Raw genomic sequence first — 21,820 nt, 5'->3', positions numbered from 1 at the left:
ATTCTAAATCCATAACTGAACAAAAAAGGAATCCTGCATGCTGTTCTACTCTGTGACAACGTAGATAAGACACTTTGAGAGCAGCAAGTCTGTGGACGATTCCTTTCTTGTGCAAACTGAGTCTTCCCTCAAGTGTCACATTGACAACTTGAGAAGATGAGCCATCTAGAAGTACTGGTGAAATCAAACCGTTTGTTAAGCTCTCTTTGACAGTAGTAGCTCTCATGGTGTACAGTAAGCACGACAAGTAAAAGAGATGGAATGAGTTTCTATATTCATGTCTGTGTAGTGAATATGACTGTCTCAGCGGGTTAGACTAGCATGGTTCTGGCAACACCTTATTGTGGGTTGGATTTCCTTATAGGCCACATAAACTGCATGTACGTGCCACTGTCAATGTCAACAGTCCTGTAAGTTCCTTTTGACAAAAGCATCTGCTAAATGACCATATTACATTACATTATATAAAAAATAAGCTATAATATAGTATTCATCTGTACTCACCCCTATGTGGAAGGGTCCAGTGAAGTAGTCCAGGTTGGCCTGGATGAAGCCTATGTTGGTCAGGCCCAGTTCAGCACTCCTCACCTTCCCCCTAACCAGAGACTCCTCCTTGTTCTCTATCAGGATCACCTACAGTTAACCACACAAGATTACCTCTTACTTTTACCGAATCAACTCTGGTCCTCTGTTGCTCAGTTGGTTGAGCATTACTCTTGCAATGCCCCAAGAAAAGTGGGTTTGATTCCCGGGACGGCCCACACGTAAAAAATTTATGCACGCGTGACTGTAATTCACTTTGGATAAAAGCGTCTGCTAAATGGAATATTATTATTTCTATATTATTACCGCTTACACGTAGCTAATCTAACATTACTCTTAGTTGACTCTTACCTCCTAGGTTATGAATAGCTTACTAGACAGCTATAGGCTAAAAGTCTAAGAATTATTTGAAAGAAATACAATTCTACAGTGTAAAATAATTAAATTAATGAAATACTAAGCCTGTTATTTGCAAAGAGAGGAATGCGATACAACATGCTCGAATTTCAAAATTCTCTGGAAAAACACAACACGAATGTGTAACTCAGTATCGAATTATGTCAAGCCACCCTAATGCGAGCTAGCTTCAACTTGGTAGACAAGACAGTTGTATGGAGAAGCACTGAGCTTCAACTTTCAACCTACCTGGCAGTCGGGCAGCATGTGAGCCAGAACGATCCCGACGTGGCCCTGGAAAAACACAACACGGAAAAAGACAAGACATAAATATATACGGAGGAAAAACACGCTTCAAAGCCGAGCCGAGCACATCAAAGGGGCTGTGTGATCAGTAGCGGCCTACCGCTCTGTCTACTCCAATATTGATCCATTATTAGCCACAGTCAGTGCTACTGCTGTGAAGTGTGCACTCCCTTCATGATAGACCACTCACTCTCTTCTCTCTCTCTCCTGTCTGTCTGTGCATGGAATAACAAGAGTTTTCCAAAAGAGAGCGAAAGAAGATAAGAGAAGAAATGTAGCCTTTCATCCTGATTTCTAACAGACAGTCTAATGAGGACAGACAGATAGAGAGTGATTGATGGATGGACAGAGGAGGTGGTGGAAGGATAGAGAGATGGACCGAAGGACTGACGGACGTACTGTACCCCTCCGCTGCAGAAATCCACCACTGTGTCCCCCGGCCGGGCCAGCTCCGTCGCCATGGCGACCAGGTTGTTCAGCTGCTGCCGTTTCCTCGACGCGCGGACGTCAGACATCTTCCCTGCAGACAGAGCTGAAGATTCAGTAAAAAGGAATGTTGTGCTTATGTAATAGAATAATAATATATGCCATTCATCAGATGCTTTTATATTGGTGGCCCCAGCGGGAATCAAACCCACGAACCTGCCGTTGGCTTCACTAACTTATGTAAGTCTTATATAAGGTGAAATAAGAAGGTATTGGATGGAATGGTATGAGCTAACAAATATCAAACATATCTGTACAATACCAGAAGTATCAATGTTTGACTGGAAGATGAATCAACATTATCTAATCACAGTACAGTCAATTCAGATGTAACATATTCTCCTTCAAACACGTTTGAATTGCTTTTTTATTTCTTTAATCCTTTCTGTCTTTTCGTTTCAGGAAGGAACCTTTATAAAAAAGCTTTTGTAACCCAAAAAGATGCTCTCTTTTTTCCATATAAATGCAGAAGTGCCAGACAGCGTTCCTATTTCATGTGTCCCTGTCTTGAAGTGCAGAACATTCTGTCACAGTGTGTTTTACAGGCACAGATCTATGATGATACAGTACATGCTGTAATCCAGCTACAAGGGCCACTCTCATCATCATCATCCCTCACCAACCACACAGTTTCTACCAACCGAGTGCAAAACACCATTCAACAGGGTGAAACAAAACAAAACAAGCGACAGAGCCAAAATGGAGTGGAAACTTTTCTGCTTCAGCAAAGAAACAGAGCCACTTTGGCAGTATGCAGCCGCACAGGGTGTACGTGATTAACTCAATGCACATTTTATCCCCCTCTCCCTCCTCCTCCTGTCTCTCGTTGGCGGCGGCGGTGAGCCATGCGTGGCGTGCGTTTGCGGTACCGTTTCTGGCCCATAAATCCTGAGTGATGAGTGTTTCGTTTACCCCGGTGTCATGCTATGATAACCGCTCGGCTGGAATATCAGAAACACATTATTGGTGCTCTTCCCTTCGCTCCTCAGCTCACTGCCGCCTCCGCAAATTGATATACGGGCGACACACACACAGGCCGGGTGGCGTGCAGAAGAGAAGAGATGACAGTAGCAACGGGGTAGACCAATATTCTCGTCACGCTAATACAAATAAGGAACTTCACAGCCCTCACCATTGTTATTTACCTCACACTGCTTCATATTAAATCAGCTCCCAGAAGTACAAGGAGAGAATGAAAAAAGCAAAGGGAGAAGCACGTCAAAAACAATGGGGTGGTATTGACCAGGTAGCAGCAGCAACTTTTCATTTCGATGGGTTATTCAGATCCACGTCTGTTCTCTCCTAAATAGCCCAGCCTCCTGTGAGGCCTACTATTGAGCGCTTTTATGCCGTCGGATTGGAGGAGCGCTTCGGGGTCTTAATTGACAATTGCCTTGCGCGGTGGGATGACATTCAGCGGCTGACACAAAACGAGCTGAAAGCCGAATGATAAACCTGGGACGTGACGAGTGGTCCAATGCAGAGAGATGAGATGAAGGCAGGGTGAGTGCATGAGATACACGAGGGGCCCAAGCCCAACAATATGGCTGACATGAACGATGCAGTGTTTTATGAGAGACCGAGTACAGAGTAGAGACAACAGAGACGTGGCTCTGGGGCCAGTTCAGGAGGATTCAACACTACATATTCAGATAGAAACGCACTATATAGAAGAGACTTGCCTCTCTGTCATGTAGAACTGGGGAATCACGTCAACTCTACACACGACATTTCTATCGCCACTATTCGGGTAAGGGCCTGTGGGACGGATGAGTGGGATGGTGGGAGAGGTCCTTTCATGGCTCACCAACAACCACTCCACTGTAAGCATGAAAGCCTTGATGAGGGGGCAGCACTAGACTGAAGCAGGGAGGCTATTGTCCAGAGCAGACAGAGAGCTGGACCTGGGTCTCTTATCCTTATTTTATCCCGCTCTCATCTGCAGCAGAGAGGAGTGAGAGTGACCCACACGGCCCTGGCTGAATAGCCGTAATTGTGCACCCAGCAATTTCCCTTCTGCAACACTCAGCAATTTCCACACAGCGAACTGTTCTCACACGAATAGAATGAGAATAGAAATGGAAAAACTTTACAAGTAGGACAAATGTCAAAGGAAATAGCAGTGAGTGTATAATAACATAGTTATAACATAGTTATTATACACTGTAGTTTGGCTTATTAAGTTGCGATTGTGTTTTTGCCTTACTTACTGCTGAATTAGGTAAGGGTCTTGAGGAACCACAGCAAAGTCCAACTCCTAATTGAGAGAGGTAAACACACAGGCTAATCTATTACAGTGTTCTGTGGCTGGTTTCCTACACTGTCAGTATGTATCACCGAGATCATTCACACACACATGCACACAGACAGACAGACACACACGTCATTCAGCAGGAGGAAATTTCCTAACAACTCCTATAAACTTACCCATTAATCTCCCCAATCAAGTGTTAATTAAAAACCTAAAAGGCCATATCCATTTCAAATCCCCAGCTTGTAAGGAAGCACTAATCCTATCATTTTATTCATTAAACTCTCAACTACCGGTACTCCAGTTAGGTTGCATGGTGCACCTGGTAGCCTGAAGTGATTGGCTGAGGACAGAGTGTCTGTCAATCTACACTATTATGTCTATCAGTGCTGGAAAGTTGTGATATCATAACAGCATGATGTCAAGTGCTATCACTCAGCAGCATGTACTCTGTGTTATACCAATGGCATGTCTCCCAGGAACTGTGTGTGTGTGTGTGTGTGTGTGTGTGTGTGTGTGTGTGTGTGTGTGTGTGTGTGCGCTCTCCGTCGTCACCAGCTCAGTTCTAACCCCACAGGGGATTATGCTACTCTGTTACAGGGAGGGGAGACTTCCGATATGGAACACGGAACGCCACAAGATTCCCAGTGCTCCGGATGGAGATTCCGACAACAGGGCAGGGTAAGGCAGGGAAGGGTATGGTAGAGGAAGATCTCCTTAGTTTGTTTTAGGAACAGGAGCGTTGGGAAGGTGGGAAGGGGGTTGTTCCATTTCATTTCAGCAAGCCATGACACCCACCATCTCAGATTGCTCTCAAATGGTTTCTGTAGTTAGAAACAGATAAGACAATTTGATTTATCTTTCAACAAAATAATGTTTCAGGAATGCTAGTCAGAAACAATTTCAGAATAATCTGAGATGGTTGGTGTCGAAATCCTCTTTCTTGTGCTTTTAGAGGTGGAACGACTCAAGGGCAAAGCACACACACACCCTGGGAAGGGCGAAGTGCCAGCCCTATTTATAGCTCTCCAGGACCTCAGGCATTTTTCCTGCTTTCCTTTGTCCCTTTGTTGACAGGGGCTTTGTGGGCATGCGTGAGCACACCTGAAACATTCGGGCTGGAGTTGGAGACTGCAGAGAGAGGGTGTATAATTAACTTTATAAAAGACGGTTGTAACAACATGGCTGCATCCCATTCACGCCCACTGAGAATTTTTAATTGGGAGTTTATATTTTAGGTTTCCGGATTTAATAACCACAAAACAACGGATGCTCACACTAATTGTAGTTGCTTAGATGCCTACTTAAGACTAACAAGTGATAAAATAATAGCCTTATACACCTGTAGTTACAATGCTATTTCTCTTGTAGTTGTGCATCCAAAAAAGTAATTCCTTATCAGTTAATTCACTCACTCTTTGTCTGATATAGCCTACAGTCTTCAGCCATTAATTCAATTAAGTACTGCTTCTAATAAAATAGAAGAAAATATTCCTGGTGCTCTGGTTTAGTGTGCGATAACGGCGTTGTTGTTTTGCTGTCGTTTTCCCAGCAGACAGCAGGTCATGATTAGTGCACATGCTGGACCAGACTGTAGTGCACCCAGCCAGACGTCTCCTTTCCCATGAGATGGGCCAAACCCCATCCCACACACTCCTCCAACTCCCCCCTCTTTCTCATCCCATCATCTCTGAAATTAAAGCTTGACATTTCACTCTGTTTTGTTTTGGCACACACTCAGAGCAAGGTCGGGCCTCTTACGTCTGCTCTGAAAGACGGGGCAGGATTTGGACACCCAGCTTGACTAAAAGCCTCACATAAACTCATTTTCAAAGTCCGGAAAGCTCATAAATAGAAATGGCTGTTTTAAAGGGTGGCCCTGCACCGCATCTCATTAAACCCATCGATTGAGATGATAAATAATATTGGTATAAATCAGCTGTAATAGTAGGCCTCTCTGTCATCTATGACCTGTTTTGTTGCAAAGGATTTACTCATAGCCTGGTCAGAGATTAACATCGCATTGACACAAAATATGACACAATACTAATTACTGCTACTGCCTTGACGGAGAGCTCTGCTAATACTGTGGAAGTATAGGTTTAGTCAGCCAGTACATGTTTAGGGATTTCCCCATGTATAAACCCCCCTAGCAGACAATAGGAATGTATGTAGGCTTTATGTTGACTACAGATACCAGCATGCTGCATAACTATGATGATTCATGCTGCTTAATCTGAATGAGGGCAACCAAAGGTGACGAATACCTGAGGGCTACATCACGTCAGACTATGTTGCCAAATAAGATTGGGTGTGGGTTGCCAGATTGGGTTGACGTTGCCAGGTTGGGTTGGGGTTGCCAGGTTGGGTTTGCCAGGTTGGGTAGGGGTTGCCACGTTGGGTAGGGGTTGCCACGTTGGGTAGGGGTTGGCAGGTTGGGTTGAGGTTGCCAGGTTGGGTTGAGGTTGCCAGGTTGGGTTGAGGTTGCCAGGTTGGGTTGAGGTTGCCAGGTTGGGTTGGGATTGCCAGGTTGGGTTGGGGTTGCCAGGTTGGGTACAGGTTATTAGGTTGAGGGCGACCTCCAAAGTGAAATACTGTATGTCTGGACTGTAAAATACTGTAGTTCTGGATTCCCTGTCTATGCAAATGATCACTTTAATGAAATCTCCACAAGGTGGTTGAGTAGAAGCCCTAATAATATGGTGGATCTTGAAAACAACCGTAGTTTACACAACCATCTTCTATGTAATTCAGAAGGGATGTGGAGTGAAAGGAGGACAATCTACATACTGATTTATGCACTCCCCCCACACTCCCTCCCCATAGCTATATTCCCATTTGGTTTAAAATTCAGAGCCAATTTATAAACCAGTCGCAGTGACAACAGTGAAGTATATCATCAACAGCATGCGACTGTCATCAGGCGAGGGCTCAAAACAAGCCAAAGTCGACACCTGTGTGACAGGTGGGCCACATCCCACAATCCACCACCGTCTTCATCTCTATCATTATCATCCATCTTATGGACAGAAACAAAGACAGCGAAAGAAAAACAGACTTAAGAAGGACACTGCAGTGACGGCGAAAACACAATCTTACGGTCGGAACAGACGTTCTCATTTAGACTCACCGAACAGGCATTTACGGTAGGTACGCCCTTGGGAGAAAAAAAACAAAAAACAACTGCTACCGTTGTAAAACAGAGTGACAGACAGGAGACAGATGATAAAACTAGCATAAGTCAAAGTCGTAGCACAGGAGCTAGCCTATAGCGTAGAGCCATCTGTTGAGCAGAGCATGTTGTGCAGCCAAAACAACTGTGGAGGAGACAAAGAGGACAAGGGCAGCCAACCAGAAGCCACCGCAACATACTACCCATAAACCCCTTCTCCTCTAGTGGAGCAAGATGGAGGTCATCCAACGGAGAGGAGCGCGGTCACAGTCAGTCACGTACGCTCGGAGGCAGCGGAGACGGATGTGTGTGTGGCCACCCACAGAGACAGTGGCCACCCACAGAGATCCACCACTCTTTTTTTATTTGTATTGTTGTTGCTGTATGAAATGCAAAGTAATTCCTCTGTCTTCCTCCCCATTGACTTGACTTGACCCCCTAGACGTCATTCTGCTCACAGAGTGGGTTAGCTAGTATACCTGTTTGGTAAGTCTGATGGGAACTGATGGCTGTTTTCTTTCTGAATGACTTCCCCTGTTGTTTAACCTTACACTGAGTTATGCTATGTGAGCTGACTAGCTGAGCAGTAATAGAGTTGCTGGTGGTGTCTGTGCTGTGTTTGAGAATGAGAATTTTGCCAGTTATCTGTTCTTGGTGGTGATAATGACAACTGGGCAGGCAGCCAGAGAGGACAGCCAGGGTGAGGCCTAGGGCGGTAGGGCCACCCTGCTGGGGTAAGCTAGTCAGGCGAGCCTGGGGATCTATGGGGCCTGCCTCTGGGCTGACACACTGACAGGAGAGCAGGATCCCTGCTGGCTTTTTTCTGGCACAGAGCCTTTATTTCTTCCTTTTCTGATGCCGCAGCGCTGTGACGGGCCTATCAGATGCAGCGGAACTCTGATGGGGCCCTATCAGATTGATCAGAATGTAAACAGTGGGCAGCCTCAGTACAGGGCTCTGTGTTTAGATGACAGGGATCTGGATGAGTGCTCCCACGACTACCGTCAGAGAGAGGAAGATGCTGGTTCAAAGACAAAACAGTGTTGAACACAGACTGAGCTGACATGATAAGTATGCATACATAAATCATCCAAGTAGGCCAGCAATGCATATAGGCTATATTATTCCTTCTACTTAGCCTATTCATATCCATAAGCACTGATCACGTCAATGTAAAAACAGGAAACATGTAGCACAACTATATATAATCGCATAAAAGCAGCATACATCCAAGTAAGCTTTAAATAAACTAAGCATAGGCTATATTCCTTTAATATATTAATTTTCAAGCACTAGGCCTCATGATCAAGTCAGTGTTTGACAGGAAGCACATATTATATCCATGAGTAAAATTACACTTTAAAGTGTAAAGTTGTTCTATCAACTAGGCTAAGTGATATTTCAGGCTTTAGAGAGAGAGGCGTTTAAAAAACGTTCACGCTCATTTATACCCTAGAACATATTTTTCACACCACACAACCACTTAAGTCAAGGCTAACAAGCAAAAGATAGTACTACGCCAACATGAACTGAGGCAAAAAAACTGAAAAGCTCACAGGGGTAGGTTTGAGCGGTATACCGTATATACCGGGGTATTTGGAAAAAGCCACAGGATGTTTTTTCCCAAATAAAAAACTAGTTATTTAAAGTTTTTCAATAGATTTGAATATTTGTAGCTACTTTTCAAGTTATTACCTGTAGTCAACTTGTGCAATACGTTACGAGATAAAGCAGATTGTGTTCTTCATTTCACCCGTCACATTATTTTACATTATGAAGCTTACCGTAGTTCCACAGAACAGTTGAGCCAGTCACGTGTTTGTTTGTACATAGCACAACAGGAGAAAGCAGGAGATGGTGAGTCCATATCTATCAGGGAGTCTCTGCTGTGCGCCGCATATGAGGTGATGAAGTTATACGTGTATGCAATTCACTACTAAATGTTTGCCATCAGATATCTTATAACGGCTTTCTGCCAGAAGTCAAAGAGCTCTGGAGGAGTTCTGTACAGCTGCCATTTCTTCTCTGTGCTTCCTACTAGCGGTTTTTTTCTCCTCCTCCATTCTTCTCCATATACACATGCTGCTCTTCCTTCAGAAAAGGCATGCATCACAACTTTGTTCATTTGCACAATTTCTCTCGTTCACTTTCGCTTGTAAATGTCCACACTCAACGAAAACAACATTTGGTAGCTACTAGCTATGCTTGTATAACTTTATGAGCTGGATTTGCCTGTCTTTGCAATTCGTTTGTTTGTTTTTGCTTGTTTTTGCTCGTTAGCATTTAGCTAACAGCATCTATGTGATTTCACTATTAGTTTGTGCAAATTTTGTTAGCATTCTGGTAAGAGAGGCCTAATGGACTTTTCTTGCGTTTTTAGCGCCCCCTTGTGTGTTATGCTGGTAATACATATGAAAATCTGGATTTCGTCCAAGCCTACACAGGGGTAAAGTGAGGACCGCTTCGTCCAATATAGAGGCTGAAGAATCGCATTGATTTCCTGCCTGTTAGCAACACATGTGCATAGCCATTAAGATGGAGTTTCCATCGCCTTGTAAAAAAGCCACATTCGTAAACACAGTGATGGAAATAACAGTGTAAAAGCTTATAAAAGACGAACAGGAACGGCATGCATGTAATCCAACCATTAAAACGCACCTCAGACTTGCTCCTAGAAGGCATTGGCCAATTTTGGCCTCAGTCCAGCAGAAATATCAGGGTGGATTTTCAGAGTGTTTGTGAGAGACCATTGCGAATTTGTCATGTTAATTGCTGAGAGAAAACCCTGAGAAGGGTGGAGATAATCCATTTAAGAACTGTGGAGTCAAAAGTGAAATAGCCAAGCCATTCACAACTAGTAACTGGACCAATGTCTTTGTGCAACAGGTGTGCTTGTCTACCAAACACTGTGTTGCATGCCCATGCTCAAATCTTGAAGGTTACAGAATAAATTACATCTATTAACATTCGAGAGCTGAAGCAAGCAAAAGCCTCCTTGAAAAAAGCGGAGAAAAAACCTCACAATACAAAGTAGGGCTGCACAATATATCGTTTCAGCATCGACATTGCGATGTATGCATCCGCAATAGTCACATCGCAGAACGTGCGATTTAGTAAGGTAAACATATATCAGTCTACAATATATATATTTTTTAAATGTTAAACTAGCATTATATCTGTCTGATATAACATAATTTACTCAGATGTATGGGTTATTGGATACACAGTTTATTATTGTTATTTTAAACACAGAGTTGGTTGCTGCACGTGGTTGACATGCAGGCTCTGCTTGCGCGTGACGAAATGATGAGCAAGGAACAGGCAAAAAAGACCGAAATTGAGAATTTGGTTGCAAAAAGAAATGCATCGTCAATTATATGGAAATATTTCAGCTACAGACAGGATGATGTTGACCAAAAACAGGTACTTTGTCGAGAGTGCCTTGCAATTGTTGCCACAACACGAGGCAACACGACCAATTTGTTCGATCATTTAAGGCGGCACCACAAATCTTCGTATGACAAGTACAAAGCATCTCAATGCCCTCCAAAGCAAAAATCTTTTTCGGATGCCTTTGCCAGTATTACACCATACGAGAATGGTTCCAAACGGCAGAAAGAAATCACAGATTCAATAACATTTCACGTCGCCAAAGACATGGTACCAATTAACACGGTTACCAAAGAGGGTTTTAAAAATATGATCCGGTCGCTTGACAAGCGGTATGTAATGCCATCACGCAACTATTTTTCTCAAGTTGCCATCCCAGAGTTGTACGAGAAATGCAAGGCACAAGTTGAAACAGAGCTGTCACAAGTGGAATATTATACAGCAACAACGGACTTGTGGTCCAGCCGGACAACGGAGCCCTACATAAGCCTGACCGTACACTTTATTAATGAGGACTTCCACCTGAAAAGTCGCTGTTTGCAAACTGCATTTTCCCCAGAGGATCATACATACATCCTGTATTTTTTCATATCGCAATATATATCGCAGGAAAACAAAATATCGCAATGTCAGTTATTTCCAATATCGTGCAACCCTAATACAAAGCCTGCTGGAGGAAGCTTGTGAATGACCTATGCTACCCAAGGAGCAAAAGCTTTTACGTAACAGTCACAATGATTCTCTGAATTGTGTGGAAAACAAGCTTGAGCACAACTATCGCTGACAGAATAGTCACTGCATGCTTGATTTCTTTAGCCTACACGCTATGACAAAACATTTTCCATAACACCCTGTACCCACACCAGTATAAAGTCAACAAAGTGTAGGCCTAAATACGTAATACGAACTTAAATTACACACCAATTATCTCCATTCATTGTAATGCGAGATTCCCCCCCCCTACATTTCGAAGCAGCCAGCCAAGCATGTTTTCCTTGTTTGTTTAGCTTGGATGGCGATGTCAGCAGAAGCTGCTTGGGCTTGCTGCCTCCGAAATGAGCCACTAGAAATAATAACCGTCGCTGAGGAGAGACAGATTAGGACTTGATAAAGAGAGTTGCACTGTTTTTAAAATACACCTTCAACAACCCCTTTATATGACAAGTCCCTGGCAGACGCCCCATGTTTCTTTTAATGGACGCCACAATATCTAGTTGGCAGCTACTGATTATTACCTTGGCATTCCCACAGAACTCTTCCCTCTCTACTCCTCAGCAGTTTGAGATTTGAAATGGCTTGCTTAGTGAATATTGATGTGTATATTGATGTGTATTGTTGATGTGTTTTTGATGTGTATCCAGGACTCATCTGAGAAAGAGACCTTGGTCTCAGCATGACTGCACGTGGAAATAAAGGTTAAATAAATAAATAAGTTGTGTTGGCACAGTAAAGCGCTATCTACGGGAGCGAAGACGCTCACTTACAACCATATGGTCGTCATTAGGAGAATCTATGAACCAAGAAGAAGAAAAAGAACCACTAACTTGGTCAATCTCGAGGGTGTGTTGATGGCAATCTATAGCGGTGAGGAAGTACGTTTTCACAGCACTCCTCTGGGAAAGTGTGATGTTTTAACCAGAATCACAGACATTCTTAAAGCACTACACTATGAGGGACACCATAATTGGTAGTGGTGATTCAGTCCAGTACATATTGTAGATGTGGAAATCTGACTATGGACAGTCACAAACCCTCAGACCTTAGCACAGCAATCAATCTCACTTTCCTCTGGGAAAGTGAGATGTTTTAACCAGAATCACAGACATAAATTCCCAGAAACCCCTAGTCTGAGGGACACCATAATGGGTGTTGTGGTGATTCAGTACATGCTGTAGATACATGCTGTAGCAATGGGAAGCCCACTATGGGAAGCCACAAACCCACAGACCTTAACTGCACTTGAGCTTCTGAGGCACGTGAAACAGCTCAACGCCAACCAATAAATAACAACGTAAGTATTAGCTATGATTTAGCTAAGGGGTAAAGACCCTGTTGACTGTTGTACTGGTTTCGGGAACCACACATTTACACTCTTAAACATGGATGAGCACAATCAGAGAAAATACAATCATTCCTGCTCGGCAAAGCTAAAACTGTTGACAAGTTGTCATCTGAAAATGTTTGCTTTTGCACATATGCTTTAGTCAGTGAAACCTTTCAGTGTAGTAGGATGAGAAAGTGGTGACAAGAAAACAAAAGGTAAATAAATTAAAAGACCAGGAGAAATAACTTCTCACCACGCATCTCTCAACAGCTTTGGAATGTCTGTCAAAACATACACGGTTTAGTTCAGCTTTAGGCAATGGCACTGTTAAAAATAAACATTTTACAATCTACACATGACACAAATGTAGGAAAACAAATCCTCTGTGTCCCAGACTTTGTAGGTGGCAAAACAATATTTTGGGTATCACAAATGTCTTGCTGATACAGAAAGAAAATGTTAAATCTGTCATATACAATTAAAATATGGAAAAACTTGATTGCACTTTAAAAAATGGATTGATATCACTTCTTCATGAGAAAGATTAAAGGGATAACAAGAATGGATTGAAGTGCGAGTTGAGAAATCGAAGATATGCTCCTGAGATGAGACGTCAAAATAATAAAGAAATAATGAATTTGCACCATCCCATCTGTTCCAAACAACACTCTCACTAACAGCTAATGGTAGCTTTCATCCAAAACTGCAGACGGAAATTAGCTGCTAGCTAAACCTGAACAACGCATAATTTCCTCAAGTTTACTGAGGCTGTTTTTGTTGTACATTGTCCCTGCTCAAATACACTCTATAGATAAACAAAACCCTTCATCCCATCAATGCCCACCCAAACCTGGGAAAGACGTCAGCTTCACTACAGTAACCCCTGTGTGTTTTGTTTGGGGTACATTCATCCTTTATCCCTCTTTGGTTCTGTTCTTCACCGCCCTAGCTGTCAGACAGCGAGTAAGTGGCGCGACGCTGCATTCTTCATAGAGACCATGTCATTGTCTTTTGGCCAGTAACCTTTGGGAAATCCCCGAAAACCCCAGGCAGCCGATGGAGGCTGTGCCCACGGCCCCATTGAGCTAAGCGCTAACCCCAGGATCAGAGAAGGCTGGCTGGGCTCCAGACCCTGTCCTCCTCCCCTCCCTCTGCTGGCTGGCTCTCAGACGGGAAAGGCCACGGCAGGGCTGCTAGATCCAGAGCCCCTCTGCTGGGAGAGATAAAGGGATTCTGCCACCGCCTCCGTGGTCATTAAGCCACCCATCAGGAGAAGACATGGTTGCCCAAAGTCAAAGAGGTTTAGGAAGAAAAAGTTGCCCCGTTCTCTCTTCTTCATCCTGCCTGGCTCTCTCCTCTGTCCCTGAAGTCTGGGGGGGACAGGTCTCTTCTATTTTACCGCTCTCTCTCTCTCTCTCTCCCTCCCTCTCCCTCTCCCTCCCTCTCGCTGCCTGAAATCATTAGTCCTTTAGCACCATCTGCAACACCCACATTTGATATCAGGGAATGAGCCACTTTGTCTGGATATCGACCGATTTCCTTATTAGGAACCTACATTTCCAAATGTCTCGGCGACGTTTGGATATAATTTGTTTTTAAGGCATGCCAGCTGGGGATAATGGCGGATCAGTCACAAATGCTACATGGTGCCCTTTCGATAACTATAGAAGGGGATTTGGATGAATCAGTATTCTATTACAATGTGTACCCAGCGTACAAAAGAGGAGAACATTAAGATGCCATTACTCAGAGATTCTTCTTGCACCTCTTCCATCCATAAATTAGTTGCCATCTTTCTCCATTGGTCCCTGTTGGAAATAAAATGGCCGCCAACATGAATTCCCAGTGGAACAGAAGGAAACCAGCCAACTTCCTAAAAAATGAAGTTCCTTAGTTAGAGAATGTTCTATCCAAACTGAAGCTGTGTAGCCAATCACCTTTCACGCCTGTTGCTGTTATTGAGACAAAGGCTCTAGCAGCTCCATGGAGAACTGACATCTGTTTGTTTTCAGATCCACTGAGCCGCATGCAGACGTAGACCTGTTTCACACTCCTAGACCAAACCAACAGGTATCCGTTCACACACACACACACACACCTTGTGACAACACACCCCTATCGGTGCCTCGTCGGGACAGCAGTGTGGAGACGTGAAGGAAGTTGGGGGGGGGGGGCAAACTCATCAAGGGGAACTGAAGGTCTGAATATAACACACACACATACCTCAGACGTGAATGTTCACACACAGACCATTGTTCTAACCTCTTTCCTGGGCCTAGTATGGGGGCGCCTGCAACCCCTCAACCGCAAAAACACATCTAACCACATTTTTGAAACTGTAAACACCGCCATAGAGCCTTCGCAAGTTAACACCACCGAGGTTTGAACCCAAGACATCCAACACACATCACCTGCTGCATTGTTCTTCTTGCCCATCTATGCGATTCACAATAACAACACTATTAGTTTAACCCTGTTAATTAATGTGAGGAATGCTAGAGACGACACCAGTTTGTGGAGGGGTGACAGATGGAGGGAGGAAGGGAGTGAGAGAACTCGCTCCGACACTGCTGACACCAGTTAGAAGGTGAGAGCAAGCACAGCATCGAGAAAAGGCGGAAAAAGACATGCCGTGGTTGGTGCAGTGTGTCAGAGCAACGTATGTGGGCTGCTAGAGAGAAGGGAAGGAGAGAGAGACAGAGTAAGAGAGTGAGAGAGGGGTAGAGAGAGAGAGAGAGAGAGAGGAGAGAGGTAGAGAGAGAGAGAGGTAGAGAGAGAGAAAGGAGAGAGCGAGAGAGAGAGGAGAGAGGTAGAGAAAGGGGTAGAGAGAGAGAGGAGAGAGAGAGAGGAGAGAGAGAGATTGACAAGAGACAGAAAACATGCTCCCCTCGCTCTTCTTCTCTCTCGCTTTCACACACACACACACACACACCTGCTTTCTTGCTGCAGTCTGCCATACTGTGAACCTGCTGACCTCTCACAAACACCTCCTGCTGGTCTGTGACATAAATACTGTAAGTAACAAAATTAAGGTAAACTGTTGCTACAGTTACCTAGGAATAAGAGTCTTCAACAACAGCATTTCTTGAGTGAATCTGCTTTACCTAAAACAGGCGAAAACTGACAGCTGAAGTAGTGGCAATAGGCCTCTACCAGACATTACGGCCAACTCAAGCTTGCATTGGGATTCCACTAGGAATGGAATCATGACAACTGCCTGGCTTGAGTTGGGCCTTGGCGAAATGTCCACTGACTTGTTGCATTTATTTCCATACACATCTCACAGGTGAGATAGATCAGCATTTTTATGTGTCTGCGTGCAGTTTGAAGGAAGTTGAAGCTAGCTGTTCCAGTAAACGTCTAGTCATTTCGCTAACACTAGTTAGCAATGGCTCACAAAACGTCCTTCAAACTGCACGCAGACATAGAAATTGTATCTTTGAGTTCTGGGTAAGCAAAAAAGGGCGTAATTGGCCATATCTCACACTATCCCTTTAAAGCTATGTGCTGGATGCAAACCACAGCTTGATGTTTTTATTGTCTGGTGGCTGTAAGATACAGAATGAGTTCAGACAGTGTCAATTGTATTCATAACATATAATCAGAGAACTAGAGACAGCAGGAAAAAGTATTTTTGTAAAGTCTTAATAAATGCAGATTTTCGGAATGCGAAACTTTGGTTGGTATGTGTTTTTCAAGACGACGCTGCTTTGCAAATAGGTTTGCAGGGAACTCAACGGTTTCGCTCAAATTGTTTTTTTCTATCATAGTCTAGAGGATAATAAGGATAATCTCACTTCTCCAGACACAGTGGGCCTCGATTGCCGCGACATGTAGGCGGACGGAAATTGGATCCTTGAAAGTATGAATGTGAGCAATGAAATGATTTACTTTTCACTCAAAACTTTTAATGTTATCACAGACAGGCACAATCTCACTGTATTTCTTTTCATTAGTCCACTGTTGATACAGTCCCAAAATGTTTTGCATGTCAGCAGTCAAGTTTTCAAGATACTGGAGTTTCAAGAAGCAAAGTGTCACCAGCTACATCATCATGATGATGCAAAATGCATGATTCATTTGAAATAAATACCAAAAGATAGATATTGAGTGTATTTTCCCTTTAAATAAGAGAACATTTACATTTTAGTCATTTAGCAGACGCTCTTATCCAGAGCGACTTACAGTTAGTGAATACATATTTTTTTATACTGGACTTTATCGATTGTCTGTTTCACATACTACTACTGTACAATGCTATTGATGTCATCATGGAAATGTGTCCAATGAGCTCAAACTATACAAACAGACTCAAAGCCTCTCTTATGTTCATTAGAATCCTCTGTTGGGTGGAGAAGAATTGTCTGCTTTGAAACCATAACAGACAGACGGAAGGAAAGAAAGAGATAAGAAAGTGCTCTCTGTTGGGTTAATGCCTCTGAGACACTCACTCAAGGGTCGCAGTGGATGTCCAGACTACCTTGGAGAATTCTTAATCAAGCAAATCAATGGTTACGTGAGCTAGGAATTACGGGTAGAGCGAGCCGGAGGGCGACCACAAAGGAGATATAGTTATGGAGCTGAGCCACCATGCTCCGCCTCTGCATTACAAAAGGAAGTTGAGTCACTGTGGTGGTACCACTGGCACACCCATTCAAATAGGAGGTTGATTGTCATGGTGAGAACAAGTGACAGGTCTTAAAAAAGGGGAGAGAGAGGTCTTGGTATGAGGAGAGAGAGGAGAGAGAGGTCTTGGTGTGAGGAGAGAGAGGTCTTGGCATGAGGAGAGAGAGGTCTTGGCGTGAGGAGAGAGAGGTCTTGGCGTGAGGAGAGAGAGGTCATGGTGTGAGGAGAGAGAGGTCATGGTGTGAGGAGAGAGAGGTCATGGTGTGAGGAGAGAGAGGTCTTGGCGTGAGGAGAGAGAGGTCTTGGCGTGAGGAGAGAGAGGTCTTGGCGTGAGGAGAGAGAGGAGAGAGAGGTCATGGTGTGAGGAGAGCGAGGCCTTGGCATGAGGAGAGAGAGGTCTTGGCGTGAGGAGAGAGAGGTCTTGGTGTGAGGAGAGAGAGGTCATGGTGTGAGGAGAGAGAGGTCATGGTGTGAGGAGAGAGAGGTCTTGGCGTGAGGAGAGAGAGGTCATGGTGTGAGGAGAGAGAGGTCATGTGTGAGGAGAGAGAGGTCTTGGTGTGAGGAGAGAGAGGTCTTGGCGTGAGGAGAGAGAGGTCTTGGTGTGAGGAGAGAGAGGTCTTGGCGTGAGGAGAGAGAGGTCTTGGCGTGAGGAGAGAGAGGAGAGAGAGGTCATGGTGTGAGGAGAGAGAGGAGAGAGAGGTCTTGGTGTGAGGAGAGAGAGGTCATGGTGTGAGGAGAGAGAGGTCATGGTGTGAGGAGAGAGAGGTCTTGGCGTGAGGAGAGAGAGGTCATGGCGTGAGGAGAGAGAGGAGAGAGAGGTCTTGGTGTGAGGAGAGAGAGGTCATGGTGTGAGGAGAGAGAGGTCATGGTGTGAGGAGAGAGAGGTCTTGGCGTGAGGAGAGAGAGGTCATGGTGTGAGGAGAGAGAGGTCATGTGTGAGGAGAGAGAGGTCTTGGTGTGAGGAGAGAGAGGTCTTGGCGTGAGGAGAGAGAGGTCTTGGCGTGAGGAGAGAGAGGTCATGGTGTGAGGAGAGAGAGGTCTTGGCGTGAGGAGAGAGAGGTCTTGGCGTGAGGAGAGAGAGGTCTTGGCGTGAGGAGAGAGAGGTCTTGGCGTGAGGAGAGAGAGGAGAGAGAGGTCATGGTGTGAGGAGAGCGAGGCCTTGGCATGAGGAGAGAGAGGTCTTGGTGTGAGGAGAGAGAGGTCATGGTGTGAGGAGAGAGAGGTCATGGTGTGAGGAGAGAGAGGTCTTGGTGTGAGGAGAGAGAGGTCATGTGTGAGGAGAGAGAGGTCATGGTGTGAGGAGAGAGAGGTCATGTGTGAGGAGAGAGAGGTCTTGGTGTGAGGAGAGAGAGGTCTTGGCGTGAGGAGAGAGAGGTCTTGGTGTGAGGAGAGAGAGGTCTTGGCGTGAGGAGAGAGAGGTCTTGGCGTGAGGAGAGAGAGGTCTTGGCGTGAGGAGAGAGAGGAGAGAGAGGTCATGGTGTGAGGAGAGCGAGGCCTTGGCATGAGGAGAGAGAGGTCTTGGTGTGAGGAGAGAGAGGTCATGGTGTGAGGAGAGAGAGGTCATGGTGTGAGGAGAGAGAGGTCTTGGTGTGAGGAGAGAGAGGTCATGTGTGAGGAGAGAGAGGTCATGGTGTGAGGAGAGAGAGGTCATGTGTGAGGAGAGAGAGGTCTTGGTGTGAGGAGAGAGAGGTCTTGGCGTGAGGAGAGAGAGGTCTTGGTGTGAGGAGAGAGAGGTCATGGTGTGAGGAGAGAGAGGTCATGGTGTGAGGAGAGAGAGGTCATGGTGTGAGGAGAGAGAGGTCATGGTGTGAGGAGAGAGAGGTCTTGGCGTGAGGAGAGAGAGGTCATGGTGTGAGGAGAGAGAGGTCATGGTGTGAGGAGAGAGAGGTCATGGTGTGAGGAGAGAGAGGTCATGGTGTGAGGAGAGAGAGGTCTTGGTGTGAGGAGAGAGAGGTCTTGGCGTGAGGAGAGAGAGGTCATGGTGTGAGGAGAGAGAGGTCATGGTGTGAGGAGAGAGAGGTCATGGTGTGAGGAGAGAGAGGTCTTGGTGTGAGGAGAGAGAGGTCTTGGCGTGAGGAGAGAGAGGTCATGGTGTGAGGAGAGAGAGGTCATGGTGTGAGGAGAGAGAGGTCATGGTGTGAGGAGAGAGAGGAGAGAGAGGTCTTGGCATGAGGAGAGAGAGGAGAGAGGTCTTGGTATGAGGAGAGGGCAGCACCCTTCTGTGTGACCTTCTGTAATGAGCAGAATGACCGCAGTCTATGAGAGACATACTGTAGTTCTTTCAAAGTGATCTACAATTACATTGCTTATGGCATAAGGCTTATGATGCTTTAGCTTACAGATGACATTTCTAAATCACAAAAAGGAATGAGGCATAACCTGTAACCACTTTTGGGTGCTGACTATTTTGTGAAATAGTTCTTTCAACATTTCGCTCTCTTACAGATACCGTTTCTATAATCCCTTTAAAGACATTAGGCAAAACCACTCTAGGGTGCATATTTCAGCTGGCTTCCTTTCTAGGGGAGAGTAGCTTTGTATACCCCATAGTTCATATTCTCAACAAGTAATTAATTAATCATGAGTCTAGACTAGTGAAAACAGAGTAACCTAAACCCTCCGAAAGCTTAGGGGAGCTCCAGGCGGTTTTCCCCTCCATCACTGCGAAGAACGAGTGATTATTGAGCAAAGCAAAACTGGGAGTCGGAAAGAGGATGAATATTCATGATATGACATTCACGGGGAGCAGCCGATGATTCCAAAAGCACACAACCCGTAGTGCTGCATTCAAATGTAGCCGTCGGCTCAAACCTCAAACGGTTTCAGCAAACAGTGAAATTCGGTTGAAATCCCCCTCAAGGGAACCGGTTGTGTTTGATCTCCAATCACAGAAATAAAGTGCCAATTATCCCCCTAATTGGGCGTAACAAACCTTGAAGCCTGTTTTTGCTAGGGCCTAGTTGTATTGTATTGGGATCTTTAAATAGCCAATTTAAAGGGTTAAAATGAGTTTAATTAATTGAATATGGGTAAGAAAATTTACCTTTTCCCATTTACCCCTGAACCTGGTTTGGCAGGAGACGCCTGGGGATGAGCACCTTTCGACACATTTCTGCCACGCAGGCAGTTCCTCCTCTACCTCCCTCTCTCCGTACCCTTGCCACTCACATCCATAAAGAACCCCCACATCCCATCCGCCACACACCCAAAGACAGACAGAAATATTAATTAGTGCACACCACACACGCACCAATGCACACACACACAAACTCAATACACACACGGGTAGAATGAACAATACACACACACACGGACATGCGAGCAGGCCCACACACCTTCTGACAGGGGAGTCATTCCACATTCCCAACAACACGTCTCCCAGTGAGACAGACTTCACCCCAGGGCCCTCAGACGGACAGCTCTCTGACAGTGATGATCGGACAGACTTCTCTACTCTCAGCCTGGCTGAGCCTTAGAGCAACTGCATAATGGGCAGAAGAGTGTGTGTGTGTGTGTGTGTCTACCCATCGCAAAGATTGGCTGAGACTTTGAACACCAAGGCTCTTGGACAAGTTTTAATGTCTGTGTAAAAACAAGCGATAACATTGTATGTTATCTTACCTTAACAGAAGGGACATACGGTAATCTACAAATAGTATTTTGGTGGTTGCTGCTAACATCTCCTTCAAATTGACAGCATCTCAGCCCATTTTAAATATGGACTTTAAAGAAACGTATTAACTTAATTCTATATCAACTGTCAGATAGTCTTCCTTCAGAGAATTCCCATATGTGACTACCTAGACAGCACTAACTCCTACCTGTTTATGTTATATAAGTTTTATGATCAAAACAGAGATGAATATGATATTGCCTTGGAATATCCATAACAAGCATCCAACTGCAGCAGCAATCAAGAGTTCAGTTCTGGCCGGTCTATCCTTTGATGTTTCTTACTGCAACACGCATAACAGAGGTCCTAATAGCCATACTGTATGACTAGCTTAGTAGCTAATATCACAAGCGTATCGGGTGTGCATCCCAGATGTGAAATTACTCATCGGGTCCTTCACATATTCTCTCAGCATGTATTGGACTGGATGAGAAAGCGTGGGCTAAGACAAGTCTACTGTTCTGTCGCTCAAATTTACATTTTAGTCATTTAGCAGACGCTCTTATCCAAAGCGACTTACAGTTAGTGAGTGTATACATTTTCATACTGCCCCCCCGCGTGGGAAACGAACCCACAACCCTGGCGTTGCAAGCGCCATGCTCTACCAACTGAGCTACAGGGTACTAGACCAAATGACAAAACAGAGGATGTTTTTCTATGTGAGGGTGGAAGGTGATTTCGCTGAGATGACTCAATATTCCACCAAAATGTTTCAAATACTGTCCCATCTCAGGTACAGCTGTTAGAGACTTGGGCCTGTTTATATATAACCTATGTGCTAAAAACAGTACCGATCAGCTCGAGTGCTACGATGAGGGTCGTTCCACACAGGAGTCCCTTTTGGGTAGTGTCACACCTCATTTTAACATTCTGTCATAAAGAGCACATGTTAAACTTCATTAAAAAAACATGTTTTCCTATGTCAAGAGGTTA

At 44.8% G+C, this 21,820-nt stretch overlaps 1 protein-coding gene across 2 annotated transcripts in view; it reads right to left on the bottom strand.

Moving 5' to 3' along the window:
• The window catches only part of gstcd (glutathione S-transferase, C-terminal domain containing), a 56,908-nt gene that overhangs the window by 16,379 nt on the left and 18,709 nt on the right, over positions 1-21,820 (bottom strand). For both annotated transcript variants that reach the window (XM_084188639.1, XM_084188640.1), the window contains exons 7-9: positions 1,650-1,765; positions 1,189-1,233; positions 505-633 (exon numbers count right to left, since the gene is read on the bottom strand). In XM_084188639.1, the coding sequence (XP_084044765.1) occupies positions 505-633; positions 1,189-1,233; positions 1,650-1,765 (290 nt within the window). The remainder of the gene's footprint in view (positions 1-504; positions 634-1,188; positions 1,234-1,649; positions 1,766-21,820) is intronic.

Source organism: Coregonus lavaretus, assembly GCF_964263955.1.
Source record: "Coregonus lavaretus genome assembly, contig: SUPER_35_unloc_1, whole genome shotgun sequence".
Taxonomy (NCBI): Eukaryota; Metazoa; Chordata; class Actinopteri; order Salmoniformes; family Salmonidae; genus Coregonus; species Coregonus lavaretus.
Note: the sequence above shows the minus strand (reverse complement) of the source record. Positions and strands in the feature narration are given on the sequence as shown.